This window comes from Epinephelus moara, chromosome 8 (assembly GCF_006386435.1).
Source record: "Epinephelus moara isolate mb chromosome 8, YSFRI_EMoa_1.0, whole genome shotgun sequence".
NCBI lineage: Eukaryota > Metazoa > Chordata > Actinopteri > Perciformes > Serranidae > Epinephelus > Epinephelus moara.
In genome coordinates, this window is record NC_065513.1 from 35035708 (window position 1) to 35061892 (window position 26185).

Below are 26185 nucleotides of genomic sequence, written 5' to 3' on the forward strand. Positions count from 1 at the left end.
CTGTCACTGTACGTCAAATCCTCCCGCGGTTCAAAATCACAGTAAGTACGGCTTCGTATGGTTATTTCCGTTGCTGTCTTCTGTCATGTAACATTGATAACGACATCATGTAAACGCGCTGTGGTCCCTTGCTGGTTCCTGTCAGCATCATCTCCTCCCCAGGAAAGAGCAGCAGCAGCAGGGCGCTCAAGTCACCCATGGGTGCCTCGCCATCTACCGGAGAAGTTTGCACTGATTTGGAGGCTATTGAGGATGCGTTTGATGCTGACAGGAAACTAATCAAAAGGCTTTTAGTGAAATGACTAAACCTAACAATAGCAACTGTAATTCTGCACCGTCATGATTTTGCTCACCCCTCATGTCACCTTGTCTGTGTTTTAAAGATGCAAGACTGAAGCTTTTGAGTCTAGACAAATAAGACTGCTGCTTCTTGTTTTATAAGCAATGGTGTGCTCCATGTACACTGTGTCTTCCTCAGCCGGAGTCATCTGGTGGTAAGAGGTGGAAAGTGCAACTTTGCTGTGCTTGTGAATGCCATAACAATTACATAGCACTCAGCAAAAAAAACAAGCAAATCTGTCTTACCAGGGCTTTAAATGGCCGGTACAGACATCTGCCAAAAATATTGCATTGCAATTAGACCACAACAGTTCCCAAATGATAAGATATTTATTCATTTTTCTTATAACTGTCCAAAATCAAACATCAGTGATGGAGTATATACAGTGCATGCAAAGTCTTGGCAACTTCTAGATATCCACGATCTCCTACTAGGCTACATCTGTGAAAACATACCTGCAACAGCTCTGTCCTCTGCTATTTGCCTCACAATCGTCCCCCTCAAATTGAAAAAAATATTCATTCTGTGTGCGCTCAGGGACTGATGGGAGACACCGCTGGCTTGTGTGTGTCTCCGGAAAAGCCGTGTGTCGCTCTGTGTGCGCTTCCTTGTGCTCAGCCTCTCCACATTTCAGCCCATTATTCTCCAGGGGAAAGAGCTCTGAGCGTCATCATTTCAAAGCCCACACAGCCACTTATGCTTTCCCATGCCAGCAGTCAGATCTCACTCACTCGTTTATCTCACTCAGGATCTTGATTCCCACAGATTTCTTTTCCACAACTTGCTCCAGCTGATTTTGTTATTGCAGACAACTGTAATCTGTGGTTGCCGTGCCTCTTGGGCTAAATGATGAAACACGATGGAGTAATTTGTTTACAGTCAGTGCGAAAGGGGTGATTGAAATATGATGGCATTACAGATATTTACAGATGCTGATACAAAATGTAGTGATATGATGATGAACAACAGCAATTCAGATATACTTATAACATGTAAAACACATCATTACACCATGATCATGCCTTGTTACCAGGACATATTACCAATTAGGGATGTTCCAATACCATTTTTTCCATACCTGAACGTGTCCATCGCCTGACACCAATCCAATACGATGACATTAAAATAAATAAATAAATAAAAGCTGTATACCAGTAACCCTGGATGGAAATTAAATGATTGCAACCATTGTTGTCAGGCATGACTGAGGTTAACCTTTTTTGCAAACCATGAGGAAAAACGTGGATAATGAATGTTATAGAACGTATTTAACTGGACATTTGGCTAACGCCTAAGGTTACTGGAAATCAATTATTCTTGGCTGCTCTAAAACAGTGGCTGCACAGCACAACTTCCTGTGAGGGCTACTGCTTCAGAGCAGCGAAGAGGAATAGATTTATGGGTAAATTACCGCTTCACCCGGGTGTGAAACTAATTTAAAATGTGTTAATAAACTATGTGTTATTGGATCAGTGCATAGACTCACACAGGGGCCAATGATCCATCATGTTAGGCAGTATCAGAGGCATTTTCCAATACTGGTATTGGTATTGGAACAACTCTAAAAACATTCAGTACAATTTCTTCACTTCCAGCAGCCACCTGAGTTTCTCATCCTCAAAACATCTTTGTATAATACATCAAGGTTAAAATTACTATTTTCAGCATAAGGTAGTACACAAAGATTATTTTGCCACTTACAAATCCTGCACATTCGAACACCTGCATTATTTCCATGTTTACCTCCAGCTCTTTGGCTCATAAATAATTAAACAGCACACAAATCACAATATTTACAAGTGGTACTTATTAGGCTTGGGCTGCATCAACATATTACAGTGTACCAGGATATTTAGAAGTCCTGAAGATATGATTTTCAATACCATCAAAAATACAGATGTTCCTCTTTCTATTAAACTGATACAAAGATGCTGTATTGAAGCGATGCAGTGCACAGTACGCACCACCAGAGGTCAGTCTCTACTGGTGGAATAAGCAGACTGGCGACTGCGAGCAGTGGGGATAACATTACAGGACTAGTAAAAAAAAATGGCCCCTGCCCCTGTTTGGGAGCATTACTACAATAAGCCACATCATTTGATTCAATACACCATCTCTGTTCAGCCCACTGATGTGTTGGTATCTGCCGCAGTGACAAATGTCATCGGATACTCCAGCGAGAAGGGCACCTATTTCCTTTTTTTACTTCCTTCCATTTATTCAATATATTTTATGGGTCATACTGTAAGTATTTAAACCCAACGAGATTTGTCTAATCTAAGTAGGCTAATTACGTATTAGAAACACAGCATTGTAGGCTACACAATAACATACATGCTACAGTGACTTTTATCCCCAGTAGCTCAACCTTTACTTTTTTTTCAGAGAGAGTCAAACAGAGGGGGCTACAGTCTGTGTTTGAGGGATATATTCAGCATGTCCGACTCACTCAGGTTAAAAAGTTAAAGATAGTTAGAAGCTAAAGCCGAACATACAGATGACGGTGTAAACGTGGACCACCACATCTCCTGACGACCGAGACAGAAGTTGATGGAATTAAAGAGAAACATTGCTGATATTTAACCAGGTGTGTGGCATCACAGTGTTCACATGAACAATGTTTGCCTTCCCCCTGTGCTGCTGCCAGTACTCGGACCTCAGCTGCTAGACCTATGTCACTGAACAGGCAGGGAGCTTCAGAGGTAGTTTCTCAGGGTCTGTCTTTTTTCAGTGTTATTATCATTTAAAAGCAAAAGTGGCATGTGTATACATTCATTCGGCTATATCTTCAGTAGCTAGCTAGTTAGCCCTATATTTTTCAGGCTTTGCTATTGGGGAAAAAACATGTAACCCTCCGGATAATGAGTGTCATTATTACTTGTGATCCAGGCACAAAATTTAGCTGGAAATCCACAAAACCAGCCTGATAATTAAGGAAATCTGAAACAACTGCATTAGAGTCAATGGAGCACAGCTGTGTTGTTGTCGGACGCGGGTTGCTAAGCTACGATTGGCCAGTCTGCGTTTGAGGGGCGGGACTTAGCACAGGGTCAATTACCGTCATATACCATATACCCAGGAAGGTATGAGACTATAAAAAATGAGATACTACCCAAGCCTACTACTTTGTCTGCTAGAGTATCATGATTAAGATCTAGACGGATATGTGAGGCCAGTGTATAAAACATCCAGTACTGGCTGGGCCATTTTTATGGTAGTACCAAATCCAATTGTTAAATCTAAATTCAAATATTTTACTTATCTGTTTTTTTGTGGGGGAATAAAAATCCAACCTGAAATTTATTTGCCGCTGATTCATCTCTATGAAAGAGCTCTGTTTTGTAATCTACAGACATAAAAAGACCCATAACTTTAATGGTAACCTGGTAGCCTATAATGTGCTTTAATTTAATGCTCGTAGTCATTTTGTATAACAGCCGCTGCCAGCTTTGACTAATGCAGCGATGTCTCATTTTGGAGTGAACTCTTCAATTATTCAGTCATTATGCTGCCTTACTTGAAGCCTATCACAATGTGTCCCAGAGCCTGGCGTACATCCATTAGGCTATTTCTCTCTAACACCTCTGTCCTGTTCATATAATACAAGCATTGTCGAGGCTCAGCACAGCACAGCCACTCTGCCTCCTGGATGCTTGCTCTTCATGCTTCCAAAGTGTCTAAAAACAGATGGAGAGGGAAACAGTCAGACTCAGACATTGAAGCACTCAGATTCTGTAAGCAGCCTGGAGGCATATATAAGATATAGGAGCCTTACATGAGCCTGGTGCATGAATCACAAAGTGACTGTGAGTATTTGTCTGGCTGTAAGCAGCAGACTTTCTTGATGTAAAGTATTTTTGTCCTTAGCTTGAAATTCATTTGACAACTGTACCCAAATGGCAAGATTATCTGTAACATTAATTAACATAATGTTACATAGAAATGTTAATGAATAGAAGTAATTACTTTGGATGATAAGGTTTTTCTCTTTTTCCTTGTTCATCGTCACTTTTTAGTAAATGTCTCGCCTGACTTTGAACAGTTGGAGTCAATATTTGCTCTCCTTTTATAGTCTGCACCACACTATGCCTGTGTGATTTCACACTGAGTGCAATTGTAAATAATTTTATTCCTCACAAATGTGGGATCAGATGATACATACATTACTTTAAGTTATCCAGCTCACTCCTTCTTAGTTAACTCCTAAAAACAAAGTAGATCCTATTGCTAAAATATTGACTTTAAATTCAGATAAACACAAAATATTCTATGTATTCTGCTACTGTATTAAGTCTTGGTTATCCCTGCATCCTTAGTGTGTTGCGTGGCTTTTATGCATCCTGCATTAACAAACAAACAAAAAAATATTATAGAGCTCAGGGCATTCTTTGAAAGACGAGTAATCTCATGGCAGCCAAGTTTAAAAACGCCACAGCACTGAGAACAAAGCAGCGTCAAAGATGTCACGGCGTTGTTTTTCCTCTTACCTCCATGTGTTGGTTTCATGACAGTAAGCCTCTATTGTTTTCAGATTGGTGACACCGTCAGAGCCTCCCACAGCCAGCAAGGCACCATTGAAGACTACAAGGGACATCTGAGGCACAATACACAAGAGTGAATATGAAACTGTTATATGCCATTACACTCACAAATGAGATGAATGAAATATGAAATAAACTGGACTTGTTATTTTGACCTTTTCTTTTCAATATATCAAACCAGCCATTCACAGCATGCATATAATAGTTTAGTAGACATCTATTAGACTTGATAGCGGCATGGTTTTATGGATAGTATTGTTGGTCGGTCAGTCCACCATTTTGGTTCAGACTGAAAGATCAAAACAACTATTGGATTGACTGCCATGAAATTTTGGTGATCCCTTGACTTTACATCTGGTGCCACTAGCAAGTCAATGTTGAGTAAAATGTCTTGACAACAACTGGATTGATTGCAATGAAATTCGTTACAGACATTTAGGTCCCCCTTAGGATGAATTGTAATAATTTGGCAATTCCTTGAGGGGTAATGTTGGTATTTTTCAACCTGAATCCTACTTTCCTATGTTTTTTGTGTCGAGGTAACTGATGGGAACAACAATTTTTTAAATTGGCCCAGTATCAAGTGAGCCAGCAGCGGCAAAACAGGCTGCAATATCCTCCCCAGACCCTGTGTCCTCATATGAGGGCAACACATTTTGGACTTACTTGACCTTATACTTAATTCTTCTTAACTCAGACCTGTTGTCCTCATTCGTGGACACTTTTTGTGCCATCTAGTGTTAGTAAGAGCACAATACAGTAATCCATGTAAAAATGTATGGTTAATAATGTTTGTAGTTCAATATGGCAACAAATTTGACCAATTCTAGCAACAGTAACAAGCTAAGACACTGTTATTAGGAAGCACTCGAAGACAATGGCACTTTATTATCATCTCTTAGCTATTTGGGATCAGTAGGACCCAATAAGTATAAAATAACTAAACATTCAATGATAAATAAGTCCCAATGTCTTCACGAGATGATAATAAAGTGCAAAAACAAGCACTTTTAGTGGATGCACTAAATTGACGGTGCCAAATGTCCATAAGTTGGTATACCCTCCTGAGAACCAAATAAAAGTTTGGGTCTCAGGAGGGTATACCAACTTATGGACATTTGGCACCGTCAATTTACATCCACTAAAAGTGCTTGTTTTTGCTACTAACAGGCTCATATTGTTATTATGGATGTCTGACAGTATTATGGAAAGCCTCCCTACAGAGACAGACCTTTTTGTTAAAGAGCAGGTGCTTTTTGTTTAACCAGAAACAGCCCAATAAACGTTATCGCCAAACCCACCAGACTCCCTTTAAATAAACAGTTATTTTAGCATGTGTAGAGGCAGTGTATTTTCACACCTTACTGCATGAATTAAGGGTTTGTTTAACCAAACCAGAGTTGGTGATTGTTGAAACAGTGAAAAGACAAAGCAAAATGGCTTTTGTGAGTTTTATTTTGTTTCTGTTGACTTTGAATGAAGTGTGTTTTGTGATGTTGAAACTGTGTGTAGTGTGTGTGTGTGTGTGTGTGTGTGTGTGTGTGTAGAGGAGTCTTTTTAAAAACAAAACAAAAACTGACTGTAGGATCCAAAAATAGTAATGAGACCTTAAACCTCTACTGAAATATTTTAGATAATCTGTGAAAGAAAACCGTGTTCCTCCCTCAGTCATGTAAGTCGTTTTACTTCTCTCCATCCTCTCTGTGCTTATCATTTGAATGTAAAAATAAACCAGACTTTGAATCAGAAGGGAGGCCTGATATCTGATGTGCCTGAGTGATCCATTACTCACATCATCCCTCTTGCTCCTCATACGTTTGACAGGAGTCCACCTCATAGTGTCCAGGTCAAACCTCTCAGCACCGCAAAGCTTCAAGTTGAGCTCGTCTTTGCCCCCGGCCACATAGATGTGTCCCAGGTAAACGGTGCAGCCGGCGTTCTCCCTGGGACTCAGCATGTGGGCGCATATCGACCAGGTACCGTCTACAGGGTTGTATCGCTCCACTGGGGGACATTTAGAGGATAGCAGGAGTCAAACAAGGCCAAATATACCATAAAATACACAACTGCATGAGTAACACTACTTTACAGACAGGTAGTGTTTATATTTATATATAAAAGTGTCTAAGGCCACATTGAACTGCTGCAATTCTAGATGCACATAAAAAGCCTAAAATGTCTCCCAGAAAGCAAGATACCAATTATGTGAATATATTTTCGATTTATTTTCCAACTAAAGCTTATTTAAAACAAAATAATAATGTAATTTTCAAACATTTACCATGACCGTAAACTTGATGGGAACCACATAAAGGTTGTGGGAATTTCACTGACGTACACTTCTCACAGACTGAAATAGACGGTAGCAAGTGGCAGCACAACATAATCCTTGTTTATCTTTAGCAAGGTCAGGGGGCTAAAGAATGTGTGTGTGTGTGTGTGTGTGTGTGTGTGTGTGTGTGAATGCAAATTAGGTGACTCGCCGAAAAATAAAGGTCAGGCCAGTCGTCATGTGTGACCTAAGTCCTGCCACACGTCAAAAAGCTGTCAAAGAAAGCTGAGATTTATATCAAATAGCATTGGGAAAGAGTCAATTTACAGAAATGCCTTAAAGCAACTATTCTAGTTGAATATTTGCACAGTAACATTCCCACATAAATAAATGATCAGTACCATGTCTTTCGGGTTGTTTTGAAAGTTGTACTACTTTGTATGATTCGTGCCAGCGGTAACAAGTCACATTATGACATGAAAACTGGCAGATAATTTAAAAAGAGGTGGTTTAATTATATTTTTAATGGAGTTTTCCACTGGGAATTTAAAGAAGTGCTTAAACTATTAATCAGTTAATCAATTAGTAAACAGGAGAAAAATTAATCACTTTTATTTTGGAGAATTAATTAATCCTTTAAAGCTACAGTAGGTAACTTTTTTAGCCAACATGACAAAAGGTTATTTTTTATGTTACTGTCACTATCCTGACAATAGTACTTGAGGCAGATAATCTGTGATAAAGATAATTCTCCTCTACCTCTTCATAGAGCTCCTAATGGCATTTGCAAAGACAACCAATCAAAGCAGAGGAGTCAGAGCTGTCAGTCATGTCAGTCACTGCTCGTGAACTTTGATCAAACTAGGCGGTGCTGATCAAATATAAATAAAGATTCTGTCACCCCATTGGCTCTTTTTTACCTCAAATGTTTTCAGAAACATTTTAGTGCACTGTTTAGCTTTAAAATGAGAATATTTGCTTTGGTTGGTGGGCTTTGTTTGGGCTTGACTGTGTCCATCATGGCGACTGGGTCACAAACTTCCACATTGTACAGCTAAACAATACACTAAAATATCCATCCGTCCTTTTTCAACCACTTATCCGAAGTCGGATTGTGGGGGCAGCAGGAGGCTGATGAGATATGTAATCCCTCCAGCGTGTTCTGGGTCTACCCTGAAGCCTCGTACCAGTGGGATGTGCCTGAAACACCTCCAACGGGAGGTGCCCAGGAGGATCCTGATCAGATGCCCGAACTACCTCAACTGACTCTTTCGATGCAAAGAAGCATCTGATCTACTCCCAACTCCCTCTGGATGTTCGAGCTCCTTACCCTATCTCCAAGGCCGAGCCCAGCCACCCTCATTCTTTCGGTCACTATCCAGAGCTCATGACCATAGGTGAGGGTTGGGACATAGATGGACCAGTAAATCAAAAGCTTTGCCCTCTGGCTCAGCCCCTCTTTACCACGACAGTTTGGCACAGCGCCCGCATCACTGCAGACGCTGTGCCAAACCGCCGATCCATTTCACACTCCATTCTATCCTCAATAGTGAACAAGACACAGTCACTCACTCCCAACCCGGAGGGGACAATTCACCATTTTCTGGCAGAGAACCATGGCCTCAGGCATACACTAAAAAATTTTCTGAAAACATTTGAAGCAAGAAATAGGCAATGAAGTAACAGAATCTTGATCCATATTTGATCAGCGTTGGCACTACGCAGCGCTGACAGTTTGACTGCAGTTCATGAGTAGCAATTGACATGATTGACAGCTGCTCTCTCTGAAAATGGCCTGTGTTTGGCCAAAGTCTCCCATCACAGCTCTAAAGGCTAAAAACAGAGCCAAGCAGAGGTGCAGAAGTCTATTTTTTTCTCAGACCACTTAAATGACAATATACTCAAAGTGTGCTCTGGGTTTTTTGCCCAGTGACGCCAAAATTAAACTACCTACCCCAATAACAACAGGTATTTGTTGGTGCCAGCGTCTCAAATGTAAGGATATGCTGGATTCTTCTGCTTTCTGTCATTGTAGACTGAAAAACTGTGACAATTTGTGACTGACCGAGGTTCAATGTCAATGACGCTCTTTCATTTGCAACCTCATCACTCACCTGTGTTCAGAGCCATATCGTCATCATTCCCCCCGATCACATACAAGTAACCCTCCAGCACAACAGCCACAGCTCCGGTGCGTCTGGTCGGCATGGCTGTCTGCTTGCTCCATGTGTTCATTTTCGGGTCGTACCTGGAACAACGACACAAAGGTTGGCAAGACCAATTTAACAAATGGTCCGTCAGTCATTTGTGTTTTTGCATAACTCAAATGAATCATGTCTTTGTTCCTTCCTCTGAGTCAGCCACTTCAGATTGCTCTCAAAGTAATGTGAGATGTCAGGTCATTAAAATCATTATTACTTTAATTCTATGATATATGTAAGACACAGCCTCGTTTTGTCCCACTGAGACAAATGAAAATGTGCTTTAAAAATGTTTTCTTTTCCTTTTGAGTGGAGGATTTTACGTGGAAAGTAATAGATAGTATCCCTTAATATCGTGGAGATGTCTTAAACATAGTCTTCACAGAATGCATTAAGAGGATTCACAGTTTAAGGTAAGATATTGACCTTCTGTAGCGCTCATGCAACAGTACCTCTCCACAGTATTTATGGCAGTAATGCCGTCATGTCCTCCAATAGCATACAGGTATCCGTCCATCGCCACCAGACACACTCCGCTGCGGGGGCTGCTCAAGGGTGCTACATCTGTACTCCAGCTGTCCATGTCTGGGTTGTACCTGCCGTGAAGGAGGTCAAGGAGCGGTTATATCAAAGTGTTGGTGGACAGTTATATCAGCTGCTGGTAATAACAACCAACACAGGCAAAAGCTTTCATAGAAATGTGTGTTTTTTTTGTTTTGTACGCCTGCAACTGTGTGCTTTTGAGGAACACATTCACACTGAGAGAAAGTATTTGAGGAGTGTGGGCATCTGTGTAAACATCTGCCGGCGTTTCCTCTCCACTGGAAGGCTATTAAAAAAAATGTTTTCTCTCCATTCAAGGCCATTAGATGAAAACCCACATCCCACAAAACAACACTTCTAATTGGCAAATTTCTTGCTTGAGTGGGATGTCGGCAATTCCCCAGAAATATCAGTACTGTGGCCACCAGTCAGAGATTAGATGCACTCTGGTAACCAGAATGAGAGCTAGCTGGTTCAGACCACTGACAGCTGATCAGTCTGGGGGCAGGTCTCTTCCTGCTGGTCTGCAGCCAGTTGGCCGGGGATGATCCTTATGGGGTCATCTGGCTGGCATTCAGTTAAGGAGTGTCCTTCTGTGGGAATTGGGAACAGAGCCAGCTGCTTCGAGACATCTGATAGAGTAGGAGGAGAGGAAATGGGAAAAAATGTGCAACAGGAGAACAGAGTACGTGTGTGTGTGTGTTTATATTTTATTAACTCTGCTTATGAAGAATTAATACCCTGGTAGTATGAAAAAAAATGAGGGGAAATCAGGCAAAGTCAGGATTTTGGGTGGTCCATTGCTCACTCAAAAGATGCCTTAAGGTTACAACTTGGGTTTAATGTTAATTTTCGCCTCACTGCTGGCCTCTGCTGTTCAGTAATGTTAACAACAAGAAATTAATTCATATATCTCTCTCTCCCTCACCAAATCTAGTGATAACGTAGACAAAAATTAGTCAAAAAGAATTGCTTTTAGCATCAGATTTGTACTGTTAAAAAGCAAACCAAAGGTTAGGCTAAGTAAATTTCCTCAAAAGGGGAGTGGGTGGAAAATTTTGGGAAAGAGGTCTTTTTGCATCATGGGTAGGAAAAACAACTCAGACAACAAAATTACAGTTAGTCCACTCCTCTTATTTCTAAATACAGAAATCCAGAGAACAGTTTTTCCACGAATTGCTCACTTTGTTTCTCTCACTAGCATGATGATGGATTTTGCTAGTGAGCACTTTCAGAATGATTAGAGCAGGGTGCCAAATACAGGAGAGCCAAATGAGCTTGGCTTCTCTTGATAAGTCTTCCTTTCCTGGAAGCAAGATTTGTGAAAGTCTGGGGGCTAAAATTATGTTGATCTGTTCTGTACGATATCTATTGCACGTCTGTCCGTCCTGGAAGAGGGATCCCTCCTCAGTTGCTCTTACTGAGTTAAAAAGAAAACAAGGGAACTTAAAGATTCAATAGTCAGTTCTGATACCTGTGTGGATGTTTGGCGTGGCCATTAAGTAATTATCATATCCTCATATAAGGACATTAGATTTTGGGTTTACTTCACCCTTATACTTCATTCTACTTAACTCAGACCTGTTGTCCTCGTTCATGGACGCTTTTTTGTGCCATCTAGTGGTAGTAAGAGCACAATACACTGATCCATGTAAAAACATGGACATGGACATAAAAGTGAACAAGGTCCAAACCCTGATCATATTTTATGGTCGAAACTTGTTAATTCATGTTTGATAATGTATGTTGTTTGATATGGTAACACATTTGACCAATTTTAGCAACAGTAACAAGCTAAGACACTGTCATTAGAAAGTGCTCATTTGAGGACATTGAGACTTTATTATCGTCTCGATAAGTGACATTTGGACTTAATTATCAGTGGCAATGTTAGTTTTTATACTCATCAGAGTTTGAGTCTCAGGAGGATATATCGGATGTGCTGACATAAAGCAAGCAGGCCTATATGCTTGAAGCTACAAATGTGTCTTTGCAATAAGAGTCTCAATCAGTGTTCTCTCTGAAGCATGAAAAAGCTCCACTCCGCCCCCCTATAAAGAAAAGAGTGAGCTCCCCTGAAAGCCATGATTTAGCTCACACACTGGGGAAAGGTTAAGATTAACTACAGACCTGTGATATTGATGGTTAAGGTTGACATCAGGGAATAGGGGTGGGTATGACATAAGAAATGAGAAAAAGTGATTCAGTGAGAAATGCACAGCAACATATTACTGTCTGTGTAGCAGCCTGTTTTCTGCACATGATCCTCCGCTGCAGCATATCTGCAATTCTAATATGTTTTACATAACGTGCTTTGGGGTTAAATGACATGCCTCTTGGATTACAGTTTCCTCATATCTGTAATAATTCAATATATTTGTGCCCTTTATGTTCTAAAGTGCTGCTGCTATCTTGGCTACTCTCATGTAAAATAGATTTTTAATCTCATCTGGGTCCATTTCATGGTTAAATAAGGTTATATAAACAGTAGGGCAGGGGTTTTTTCCATGTACAGAGGTCTCCAAGTTCAGACTGTAACCTTAAGTAATTTCTTGCCCTACATGGTCTCAAGCTGCAGCACATTCACCACTCCACTGTCAGCACCAAGGTCACAAGTGGCTGACTGATAGCACTTCGATGTCTGCACATGGCACCTACATTACATTTACACGACTTTATCCTCCACAGATCAACCTGGGAGGAGTTCTCTGTAACAACCTGACTGTCAGAGCCAGACAGCTTTTGCTTATTAAGATATGACTGGTATCTCACACTGTCACCGCAGCTTCAACTCGCTTTCACTTTCTCTGGCTGTGATAACCTGTGTGAGGTAATAAAATGTCAGTTTGATTCACCTTTCACCAGAAAATCAACATAAATCCAAAACTATCTCAGTCACAGCCTCTCATGTAGTCAGGAGTTAGATGTTTAACTGGAACATGAGATGTAAAATAATTGCAAAATTGAGACACTATGCGCGAATTGTTAGTAGAAGACATTTAGCAACTGTGTTGTCTCACCTCTCCACACTGCTGTAACATCGGATTTTATCTTCCCCGCCCACTGTGTAGATCTTGCCATCCAGCGTGCCCACGGCCACTTTGCCACGACTGTTGACCATGCGTGCTGCTGTCCTCCACTCATTGTACTCGGGACAGAACTGTTCTACCAAACAGGATGGGTCATCCTGGGTCCATCCTCCGACTGCCAACACAATACAAGACACTCATTATTTTATGTCAGTTCAATCAAAAACATTTTCTGTCCCCATTCAGCTGATGAGCACCAGGCCTATCTTTATGGTGCTGCCATAAAAGGAAAAATAAATCTTTTCCTTGGCACCTGGATGAAAACACAATCTTTAAACTGCAAATAGAAATGTCAATCAGCAACTCACATTTTCAAATGTGACAGTTTCTTTTACAGAACTTCCTCTTCTGGCTTCTTTCTATCATATCTCACTTTTTTCCACTGCTCTATATGCAGTAGAAGCAGTAAACAAATTTAGGCATGGATCCAATAGTGTTGAGCTGTTTTGACTGGTTTCCATGGTGATCCTTGGCAGAACGAGGTGCGATTCAGGAAATGGAAAAATCGCCAAAGTGAACTCAAAATTATGAGTAATTTAAAAGACTGCAAATGCACAGATGGGTGACAAATTACAGGCAAGAAAAAACAACATTAACTGTCTTAGTCAGGTGTCGGGCCACAAAAAGCCTCAAGATTTGATTGATTGACTTCTTTATTTTTTGTCACGCACACAAAAATGTGCACAACTCTCACGGGGTTTACAAGAAATCATTTTAATAATGTTGCAGTGATCAGTCCAAAATACATGTTTTCTTACTGCTCAGTCCCAAAGAAAACACTCTTCCTTCTATCCCAGGCTTGTCAAATAGAGCCGGCCGCAATGAAGGTTCCCTTTCTGAAACATAGCTCAGATTTTTTTATGGTCATCTAACCAAAAGAAATCAACAAAATAGAGGTCATTTTACTAAAAAGTAAATCCCTTATGTCTAAACTTTAGGTTACCTGGGTAACCCCAGTTCTCTGACAACTTAGTGAGGTATCTCACTATGGGAAGTGCTCTCAGGCGTGACCGATCATGGAAGCTATGTGTCTGTTTTTCCTACTGCTTTTAGCCGTTGAGGTTAATTTTCATTTAAAGCCTGGGTCTTCAACAGGGGGTCCGTGACCTCTAGGGGGTACTCAGAGTTACTATAAGCCTCTAAATAATCTAATTAACTAATGAAAGTTTTAGCAAGTAAAATGTGTCTGAAAATCCACATTAACGTGAATCTAACATATTATTAGCCAACATAAATCAGCCTATTCATCAAACCTATTAGTTAACAGTACACAACATTTTTGATAGGTTGACTGTTACCCAGGAATCGCTATGTGATCATGTGAGCTAGCTAACACTACATCACTGTGCAGCACCTGTAATTATTTTTGCACATTAGCCAGTTAGCTGTATTACTAAATGTAAAGACATTCTTGTGTGCCACAATGGATTGTTTCATTAGTTAGCAGCTAGGCAACCAAGAGAAAAATATTCAGAACTATCTCAAGTGCAACTCTTTTTAAAAAAAATATATGTAGTAAGGGTCCCTGCTGTCTGTGTTTGGGCCAAGGGGTCCTTAGCCTGAAAAACGTTGAAGACCCCTGCTCTAAAGGGAACGCTGGTGGCGGCAAAGGCAAGGACGTCATGTCCCGCCCTTGCCCAGCCACTTGTGGACTCACCATATTGGGGAAAGACCCCCATCCTCTCTGCATTACATGTATGGGTGTAAACATGCCCAGGCTTCTCACACAACAAAAAAAGGTCTGTCCTCTGGAGTGGCATTAAACCAGCTAGTCTCTGAGGCGAATGTTAAAGTTTCCTTAGCATGACTGTACACATAGGGATCTTGTTCAGATAATATTTCACCTAAGGTTTTATATTGTAGCTGTTCTTTATAAGGCAGTAAGTTTTTACAGATCATTATTCTTCATACATGAGGCACATTTTGCTCCTAATCTCCTGAATGTCACAAAGTAACCTGTTCTGGAAGATAAATTGTTCAAACAGAATAAGGATTTCAGCTCATTAGCCCAGGCATAACCATACGAAATGTTCCAATTAAAAATATTTTTAGTGAGTCATTGATCAGAGACAAATCACAAATCTATTCCAGAGCCAAAGCATTTGAAATTTATGTCTGATGATGGGAGGTTGCCACCATATATCTTCACCAATGACCAAAACTGAAGTAAATTTATGGACTCCAAACGCCAGAGCAGCTTCAGTTCTCTTTGGCAGAGATGTAACAGGTCTCTGAACATCACTCTTACAAAATATGCACCCTCTTTTTGTGTCATGATTAAGTTGGTGGAGAGAGGACTGTCAAATAAAATCTTATTCTTATGAAGCTCAGTGTAAGTTCATTCAGGAAGACTTTCTTTATGCTATATCCATTAACATTTCTCTCTCTATCCCACTCTCACTGCTTTCTATGGGTGTAAGCCAATCAAACTTTGCCACAATCTCCTTCAGCCATTCATGTTGCTCCTGCCAAACTTTAAATTTGTTCTCCTCTCTGCTCCTGTCAGCTGTCATTTTAGACTGAATGGTCATGCCCTCCTCCACCCCATTCACCTCCAGTCACCTTATCCAGAGCCCCGGACGAGCTCATCAAAAGCCCACTCCTCTTCACATCCAGATTCTTACCTCCCTCCTCATCTCATCTCATCACCACCACCAGCGTCTAGACTCCATACCATCCTACTGGATTAGATGACATCACGATGGGGTCTAATCGCCAGACTTTTCACATTTCTCGTTCTTACGTGCACATGTAAATTAATATTCTTTTCTCTCAGAACGAGTCTTGCTGGTTGTGAAAGCCTGATTATTTGATTTACATCATTTTCCATTCATCAAATATTCTTTTTTTTTATGTTTCTCTGCCCATTTATTTAGGTTTGTCCTTTAATTTGTCACCTGTCAGTATGTTTTTAATGGTCTTTACTTTCGCCTTGAAGGTTCCACTTTTATTTACTCTTTTTAATTTAACAGTCTCAAACAACTCTCCCTTTCTTGTACAATATGATCAACACTCTCCTTAAATACTACTGAGGCTGAATTTATTGCTACAGAATGTAATCCTGTGTTTGCACAGCAGCTCTGTGTGCCTGGTTTCATGCTCCCAGCCTTTTGATGGAGGGAACTGTTGTGTTGTTCTGGAGAATGTGTCGGTGCCGGTGCCGATAATCACTTTCATTATTAACTGTGGTGTAGATAATAATGGGCAACTTTGGCAGGGGACTGAAACTGTTAAATAGCCATTAAATATTAACAGAAGATTCTCTTTAGCACCTCTTTAACAGACTGGAGCAATTACAGTAAAAGGTTACCACAGTACAGTAAGTCTCTAGACAGCATGGTATCCATACAGAGGCCGCGTGAGAACAAGATGTGAGAAGGTGTCACTGATGCTTTCGTTTAATGAGCATCACACGCTCTTTTTAAAGGAGCATGTTTACTTTATAATAAAGAGGACACAAAATAGGCCTTTTAAACAGAAAATGTTCCACTGAGCTGCCTCAGTTTCAGGGTCCTGGTATTGTGCATGCTGACTCACGGTCCTGGATTACTGTGATGTTTGAATAGATCAGAGACATTGTTAATGTTATTAGGAACATTTTCCTAGCATGACAAATTGAAATGTGCTGTGAAAAGGGCCTGATACCCAAAGATTTCTTGTGATTCAACCCATTTTAGTCAAAGTGGTTTTAAAAGGGGTTATCCAACAATTTAGTATTGGACTAATACAAAGTTTCTAAGGCCCTATTTACACCTGGTTTTGACATGTGTCTTGGGTGATCAGATTACAAGGGTACAGCCAACCTGGTCTCACTCTGAAGTTGTTCAAATCCGGCGCTTGGTTAGTGACTTCCGGCGTTAGACGCTGACGAAAAAGCTTCACGTCACCATGATACGCAGCATTAGGGGGAAATGCGTTGGGACAAGAACGATTAAGATGGTGAAAGTCTGACTACGGTGGGTGTGAGGGGTGGTGAATGGGTACAAAAACCACCAACTTTCACCAGGGATGCCGGTGTTTGCGTCCTGTAAGACTGAAAAACCAAACCCTGTTATTATTCCCTAAACCCAACCACGTGTATGTCGGCAAAATGTAACCACGTGTGTTTGTTGATGAAGGAAAAAATACATCAATTCACGGTGTTGTACCGTCACGGTGTATTTATTTTGAAAGAGACTATATACAAACCGTAGATTCCTGTGAAAACCAAAGGGTATGTTGACAAAAGACAATGCATGTAACAGGCAGAACTTGACACGGCATCCCAGAACGTAAACAACCAATGCACCCAGGGTACCTTGTATGTCGTATCTGGGTGTGGAACATCCATGACCGAACATCGATATGTGATGAGGTCGGAGTGAGAATGTGTTGGTACAACGCTAAATACAAGTGTAAATGACCACCAAGACACATTGTGATCCGATCACTCCAATTATTTGCCGAGGTGGTCTGGGACATGTTGTAGCGTAAATGCAAATAAGTCGTGATGCTTCCCCGACAAGGACTACGTTCGTCAAAGGTATAAGACAGGATTGTTGATGTAGTGACAGTGTGCTAACTCTACATAACTTGCCCATTTTAGGATGAGTTGGACGAAGTGTTACATGACCATCCATTGTTTTGCACATTGGAAGGAGTCGTGTTGAATTCTGCTGACAATGATTTCTCCAACTGTACCAACACAACCATAACTTGACTAGCAGGTAACGAAGTCTAAACACAAGTGGTCAGCTGGAGATGAGATTATAGACCAGGTGTGAAAAGGGATGCGTCCCTGCTGTCCACTTGGGTTCGGATCGCTAAAATGCATGTTTAATACCAGGTGTAAACAGGCTCTGAAAGACTAAAAAACAGTTCAAAAATATTAGAAAATGGGCAAGGCCCCTATCACACAGAAAGTGTTTTAGCAGCTGAAAGTGGCTTTTTGTAATTGTTTTTAATGAGAATGAAGCTTTTTGCATTGCGATGCACCTCGCGTTTTTGTCTTCTAGGCACCTTGGATTTTTTCTGGAGTGCTCTGAACTCCTTGAGTTGAAAAACCTTCAACTCAGAGCGGAAGAGCAGCCCACATCATCTCTTTTTTCATCATCTTTTTTTCCCATTGTCCAGTTGGATGATTTGAGAGGTGGGCCTTCTGTAGTGGCCACAACAAGAAGTTAACAGTTTGTAAACAGTGGAGGAGAAACTGGTGGTGGCGGTTGCTGGATTCCCAGAGCTAGAGCAAGTACCCTCTGCTGGGCCACCTTACTAACAAGCTACTAATTACTGTAAAAAACGGTAGATTGATTACACAGGAAGGTCAGTGTAAGGATGTGATGGGGTGGTTGCCTGGCAACAATAAAAGGCGCACAAGTTTTTTTTACTTGTGGCATTCACTTAAAAAAAAGGCATTTTGCAACCTGCGAAATGCTTTCAGTGAGATCGGGGCCCAACTCTCTCCCAAATCAAAAGCTAGAGTGCTAAAACTCAAATTGGTGATGTCATTAAATATAAAGTGTAAAGCCACTCCATAGACAGTGAATTGTGAGAGATGTTATAGATGACACTAAGAGCAGCCAGGGAAATGTTCTGAGTATATGGGTGCATTTTCTGTTTCACAACTGAGAACACTACATTCGGTGGGTCACAAAAACCAGGCTTGAGCAGCTCCAGACTTCTATCTGATGATATTACAAGTTTGTGACTTTCATCTCTGGTTTCTGGCTTTAAGGAGGAGCAGCTTACATTCCCAAATATTGATTGAACTTTTCTAGGTCATGGAAATAACATAATGGAATTCTTAATTTAGGCATTGTTCCTCTTTAAATTAATGAAGGAATGAATGTGTGCCATACAGTGCCATAGATAACTCTACTGTAAGCTCCAAAGATGCTAGATCCTACGGGTGCATTTCCCATAATGCAACTCAGTAACATCTTTCATTAGACTTCCCCTTCCACTTCTTTCAAACTCCACTCAAACTCCTTTGATTGCTAAAGAATACTCCAGACAATCAGCTCTCATTATGCTATTGAAACTGTGCTCTTTTTCTCCATCCTCCATCCAGAGAGCAGAACTAGAGCAGCTTAAACTGCACTTGGAAGTAAAATCAGTTCAATAAAATCTATATGTCAGATGTATTCAAATGCAGCAACTGACCCACAAACATCATGTCATTGAAGACGTCTTTGGGGGGAAGTTTGCTGAGCTGCTTGCGAAGGGAGAGGGGGCTTGACATGTGGCGACGGTGGCGGGGAGACCCCTCTTTGCGGTCTTTGATCAGCATATGGCGGCGCTCTGGTTCCTGCAGGGCTGCCCTAAAGTATACAGGGATAAAGGAGACATGAAATAAGTGCAGTAACTATGAAGTCACAATTTATTCTTGAGGGAACTATTCAGTAAATGTTATCATTAGAGATACACATTTTTTTAAGAAGTACCATAATTTGTATAAATCATTCAGACTGAACAAAGAACTTGAAATTCATTGATTAGTGTAAAAAATCTGGTGTACTGTATCATCTCACACTGTTTCCTCCAAGTGCTAATTACATTGCAGCAAATGATGATAAATGAATTAATACGATGCAAAACATGCCTCAAAGTCAACTTTGTGTCTCTTAAATGTACCACAACAGAGGCTCTTAATCAAGCTTAGTAATCTTACCCTTGTTCATTGTACACCCCCATGTTTTATCTCCTCAGCTTTTTACTCAGGGTCTGAAGTCACGATCTGTGCTTCTGTCTCACAGCAGCACCTTGGTGTCACTCAGGTCTCTAGTGTTTTATCAGTACGCGCCGCTCTGTTCCCTGCAGTCTGTCCTTAAACTACTGGCTGTCACAGCTTTCCACTCTGAAGGACATTGTACTCGACCACTTTGAGTAAAAAAACTCCCCTCCCCTTAGCAACACCGGCAACCAACCCCCACACAACTTCCCCAAGTGATTCATCCCACCATTCCCGCAACCTGAAACCCAAGACTCCTCTCACACACCCTACTTCCAGCTTCCTTTTGACAACTGTCATGCTGGAGGAATTTTTGGCATGTACTTTATTTTAGGTTCAGATGAGGGTCCATCAGTGTCCTTTAAGTTACTGTGTCAATGGTGTGAGTTTTGAACCAGGAACAGGCAACCATGGACGGCTAGTAGATTGAGATTCACAGTAACCGAAGAACAGGGATACACAACTTGCTTTGCTTCATGATCAAACATTAATAATATTTATCAGTATTTATTATAAATCAACCAGTTGTTTCAACCAAGCAATAACCTCCAGGGTTATAAAATAAAGCCAATGCAGAAGTGTCAAAAATTGCAGTTCCTTAAATGACCACTTGAGGCTGGCTGAGCAAGTCAATCCCCATAGACCCCCATGTTAAAATGTCCAAATTTATAGCAAAATAAACATGTTTACAGCCTGGTACAAAAACACTTTTCTTATTTGTTATTGACAACTGCACAATTTAAATGAGAGGTGGGTGCCTTCTGTTGAAAAGTCACTACCACTGTGACAATGTTGTTGTAACCATGACACACACCAAGATTACCAGAGTACAGGCGTAACAATAGCTGTTGCTATTTCAGTGTGTTTTCAGTTCACGAGAGTCACCAATTTAATTGCCTAAAAGTCTTGTTCAGTTATGTTGTCCTAAAAGACCCTCTAGGGAGTCTGATGGGCTTTTTTTTTGTTATAATGGCAATATTTTGTTTTAATAGGTGAAATACTTTCTCAAGAACTTTAAATTGAGTTGAAAATTCAGGGATAAGGCGCACAGACTGTTTTGTGAATTTATTAAAAATAAGCAAATAAGCAGGGACTGGAGCTGCTTGGAGAAAAGAAAAACGCATTAATAGTCAAATCAACACAATAAGGGGGAATTAAAATAGTTTTATTACAATTATCTTAAAAGAGTCTTGGTACACAATATAAATTCACAAGTTAAGTAAAATATCCAGTCCAAATAAAGCTAAACTAAACAAAACCAGGGAAAGTGAAGCAGAGTGCCATCTCGTTGGAATCTATGGTGAAGTCCTTGCACTTTATGCATGGGAGGCCCAATCCCAATTCCTATCTTAACCCTCAATCTTAACCCTCAGTCTCAAAAATCTAAGTCTCAAGATAGCCCTAACACTTGGTTTTTAAGGGCCAGTGAGATTGAGGGTTGAGCTTGAAAGTTAAGATTGAGGGTTAAGATAGGAATTGGGGACGGTGGCTACTAACTGGGACACAAGTGTAGATTGCATCATTTTGCTGTGAGTATTGCTGTGTTGCACCTTAGGTGAACAGGTGGTGGCACCCCTGGACTCTCCTCAGTGTAGTCTGCCTCTCCGTGAGTGGCCTCTGCTTCACTCTTTTAAGATAATTGTAAGAATACCAGTATTTTAATTCCCCCTTATTGTTGTGATTTGACTATTGATGTTTTCGTTTCTTTTCTCCCAGCAGCTACATTTCCTGTTAATTAGCTTATTTTTTGCTAAATTCAGTAAAACGTTTGGTTTATTTTGACTTCAATTTAAGCCTCTTAAAAAGTATTTCCTGGGGTGTAATTCCCCCAGGTGGCATTGTGGGTCCTCTTCCTACTTTTTCCACTAATTGCCCCTCGTCACATGGGTTTAAATCCATTTTCCCTACCAATAACTAGCATTAGTATTAGTATTATCAAAGTAACCCATATCTGTAAATGCACCATGCTAACCAAGCTAACAGCTAGTGTCAGGATTAGCTCCAACCTCTCGTCTAAATATGGTCACTTTGGCTCCCAAGCAAAACAAGACGGTGTCAAAATGCCAAACTCAAGGCTTCAATACGAGAGTACATCTGTTATTTTATACAGTCTATGTTTTCAACCTTTCGACATTTTGCTGTCCACACTCATTTTTGCCAATGGGCATGTCCACTCACAGGTCGTGTGTACACAGAGGCGTTGGGGCTTAGCCCTGACCTCTGTCCTGCCTTGGCACTTTTTCCCCTTTCAAACAAGCTTTATTTTTATGCTTTTAATTCACTCTGGCACCATATGTGCGTTTAAAATTAAAAACAAAAAAGTCACAGTGGGAGTCAGTTTATTTAATGTGAATAAGAAAATGCCCCCACTCAGCACCCTTTCTGTAGGTTGAGTATTACTAGTGGCTTTCCCTTCTATTTTACTCCGAACGCAGCATTAGTGTTGACAGAAGCATCAGTCTTCCTCTCACCAAAGGTCTTCAGATATCTGTAACTGTCTGAAAAGGAACCTGCCAGCTCCCTCCTTCAAAATCCATTCCATCACTTCTTCGCGTGACTACCTATGCTGCAGGACGCCTATATTTATAACTGTGTCCAGCGGAAACGCCTCAGATGGTATGGTGAATCATCTCATGTAGGTCAGGGAAGATAGGTCAGATGCAAATTCTATGTAGTCACTGCTGTTCTGTTGTCGGTACATGACTTCTATAAGGCTGACTAAGAAATCGTGTTTGACTCGTTAGCATTATGCAGATGACTCAGATAGATAGATAGATAGATAGATAGATAGATAGATAGATAGATAGATAGATGTGGTACTTTTGTTATTACTCCACCACATTTCTGATGGACGTTATATGTTGTACTTACTTAACTACATATTTTATTTCACTACATTTATTTAACAGCTACAGTTACTAGTTTTACTTTTCAGTCAAAGATTTCACAAACAAAACACATGATCAGTTCATAAAATATGATGCATTATTGATTAAACCAGCCAACAGTATAAGAAGCAGTTTAAAGTAGTTCTACTTTTACTTTAATAAATGATCTCAGTGCTTCCTCCACCCCTGATTAAAGCATTTTTTAAGCCACTTGGACTTTTTACTCGACCTTTCTTGTGTTGCAATGTAATGAAGTAATAACATGTCATTACACTACAACAGTACTTAAGTGTTTTTTGGGAGTATTTGGGAACAGTTGCACAAAACATCTTAAGTTTTCTCCTTAAGTATGACATTAAAGGCTTAAATTCTCCTTATCTGAGGGACTTAAACAGTTGCACAGAATCCCTTAAAGGGTTTCCTTGGTTAAGAAAAACCCTTATCTGTTTTTTTTTTTCACTCATCATTTCACTAAGTTGTTTTCAAGTTAGATAGTGACAAAACGGCTGAAGGAAAGAAGATGAGAAAACCATATTGAAGGAGGAAAGGATTATACTTCTGGAGGCATACCATCACACAAAGCACATACTACAAAGTAAATTTGACCCCCAAAACAGAAAACAATTGTAGGAAGAAATTGCAACAAAAATTAATTCAGTCAAATCAAAATCGTATCCTGGGCACAAAACACTCTTCCTAAGGTGTGTTAGTTTTCTTCATTTATCACTATAAACTTTGTCATGTAGCAGTTAAGATAGAGTCAGAGATACCTTAAGTATTTTTTTTTAAACCTTGCCTTGGTTGCTAAGGTCTTTTGTGCAATGGTCTAGGGATTCCTTAAGTATAAGACCAAGACCAGGAGCAAACCATAAATACTTAAGTGGACATTTTAAGAAAACCTTAAGGAAAAGACTTAAGGCTTATTTGTGCAACCAATTTTATTATGAGGAAACTTTAACTAGGACTTTAAGGAAAATATTAACTTAAGGTGTTTTGTGCAGCCACCCTTGTACTTTATGAGTTTTTATATTTCTGTCAACCTTTAGTTTAACTTCACGACATTCCCTGAATAAAATGTAGACTTTAGCTACAATACATTGCTCCTGAGCATCTTAGTTACTTATAACAAAATAGGGAAGTAAGAGAGGAAGAAAGGAGAGATGAAGGGATAAAAGGGATGAACGGACAGCTGACAGAATGGGAGGGAAGGAAAAAAGTAATGAACATATCCCACTTTTTCTGTCCTTCATTTTGAGTATGACACTTGCAGAAATAGCAGGATTAAAATCATACATAGACATTTAGGTCTTAATTGTGTTTGACATATAGGTAGACAGACAGACAGATAGATGGATAGCTATACACACACCAGTCAAAGCAGCTGCTGCTTCCTGTTGAAGAGGCCCTCAAGAGTTAATCCAACAAGAGATGAGTCCCAGGTCTTCAGGTATAACAGCAGTCAATAGATCCTTGTATTTATCCAGATATTAGTAGATGAGACTTCCCCACAGGCCCTGCTGAGGTGATTAAAGTATCCTCCTCTGAAATGTCCTGTACATACTCCCCTGAGAATCTACACTGAGACCTAAACACTTGGCTGGCAGCATTGGTATTGCCACATTGTGACCTTGGCAGCTCAGTCTCTCCCGCCTGCCTGGAGCCGCTTGAGCCATTCGGCTGTAAAATCCCAAATTTTTAGGAGGTCAAGGGTTTATTTAAGTCTGTGAGGGTAAAAAATCTGCTGACAGGCTGCTTTGCGGGTCATAAACAGGTCCTTCACATAAAGTCAGCATTTCCTCCTTGACCTGCGTCAACATGGTTATAAAAGGTGAAAAATATCAGTGGATGTTGGTTATTAGAAAGAACATTTGTTTTAAAAAAAACTGCAGCAGTCGTCAGAGAGAGGTCGTGATGAGAGATGGTGGACATTCGATGTTTAATCATAGCCCTTTGTGTTAAAAACTCTTTTGTAAAATGCTGTTACCTTTTTCAATTAAATAGCCTTGACTCAGAAACTCAAATAAGTAATGGGAGCTGTCATGAATCAGGCATAATTTGGACAGGTACAGATGGCATTTAAAATGAGGAATGGCTACAGATGGCATTTAAAATGAGGAGCCATGTAGCACAAGAAGCAAAAGCAGTTATTCTAAAAGCAATGCATCAAATCAAAGTGACAAAGTAGATATGAAGGGCAAAACTGTTTATTATGCACAGCAGCCAGTGAAAAGTAACTGATGGACATTTTACAGAGAAACAGGTGGTGAGCCAGAGTTTGTTCTGCTATCTTGTCAGTATCTATGTCATGGCAGTGATGAGATGGAGTCTCAGGCAACACATGCTGTTTTAAGGATCACTCCAACATGTTTGCAGTCTTACTCAGATTCTAATAAGAGCATCTATATCGATTTCATCTTTTCATCTTTAGTACAAGGATACCCCATGGCCTTAAAGCAAGGGAAACATCAGCCACCAGTCACCAGCTCCACTTCCAACAGCTTCATAACTGTCTTTTTAAATGTGTGTGTTTTAACACAGAAACCACAGATGAGATGTTACTTTAAAGAAGTTATGTAGCTCATGCATCTGAGCTATTTCTTGACCAACAGCTGGCTCCAAGAGATGCATGCAACATTTCAGAAGTCCCTTACGCACACTCATAAATCTGAACAAAAGCCAGGTGAAGATTGACCGCCTTTGTGATGAGTCTTGGCTGTCTTTGAACTTTGCTGCTGTGGGTTTGATGGCAAACAAGCAGAACGTGAGTGTTCCTTCAAAGGTCCAGTGTTAGGGGGATGTATTGGCAAAAGTTGAATATAATGAAGTATTTTTTTCTTTAGTGCATAATCATTGAAGAAGAATCCTTGTGTTTTTGTAACCTCAGAATGGGCCTTGTATATCTACATAGGGAGAAGGTCCTCGTCTATGGAGATCACCATGTTGCATTACCTTGTTTCTAAAGTAGCCCAGAATGGACAAACCAAACACTGTAGGCACACTCTAGACAGGGCCATTTGCGATTTTTTAGTTAGCAGCCCCCCCCCCCAGTTTTGGGAAAAGCACACATTTTTATTTGGTATTTTACTGGTTCATATCACTGGATCTGTTGATTTGGAGACGAATAGCCCTCTGCAGATAATTTGGCTCACTGTTAAAATCTCCTGAACGTCTGGATCTTAAGGTGCTTTCACACCTGCTCTGTTTGGTTCCGTTCAATCGAACTCAAGTTTGTTTGCCCCTTAAGTGCGGTTAGTTCGGGCAGGTGTGAGCACAGCAATCACACTCAGGTGTGCACCAAAACAACTGGACAAGACCTTCTTGAAGAGGTGGTCTCAGTCTGGTAACAAACAAACTCTGGTGCGGTTCGTTTGTGGTGAGAATGTGTTCTGACCTGGATCCGAACCAACTGCAGTCACATGACACATTGTTTGGGTTAAACATGAGCATGTTACAGTCCTGGAGGATTATTAATGTGCACCTCCTCCTGTACTGCCTTAATATGCACATTCAGCACATCCAATGCATCAAAACATTGTTTTCTAGTTGGAGCCGCGCCTCGTTTTCAAACTGTATGGTTTGACTAAAATGAACAATGACAGCAA

The 26185-nt window shown here is 40.4% G+C and overlaps 1 protein-coding gene across 2 annotated transcripts; it reads right to left on the reverse strand.

Moving 5' to 3' along the window:
- Positions 1-650: 650 nt before the first annotated feature.
- si:ch73-29c22.1 (kelch-like protein 20) lies at positions 651-24232 on the reverse strand. Of its 2 annotated transcripts, none has more exons than XM_050051918.1 (8): positions 23953-24232; positions 19128-19285; positions 12918-13101; positions 9807-9950; positions 9268-9401; positions 6674-6885; positions 4828-4934; positions 651-4017 (listed from the first exon to the last, which is right to left on the reverse strand). In XM_050051918.1, exons 2-8 carry the CDS (start codon positions 19252-19254, stop codon positions 3960-3962), a joined length of 966 nt encoding a protein of 321 aa, XP_049907875.1. In that variant the 5' UTR covers positions 19255-19285; positions 23953-24232; the 3' UTR covers positions 651-3959. The 2 variants fall into 2 exon arrangements, with proteins under 2 accessions (XP_049907875.1, XP_049907874.1); XM_050051917.1 differs by lacking the exon at positions 23953-24232 and adding an exon at positions 19636-19821.
- Positions 24233-26185: the final 1953 nt, after the last annotated feature.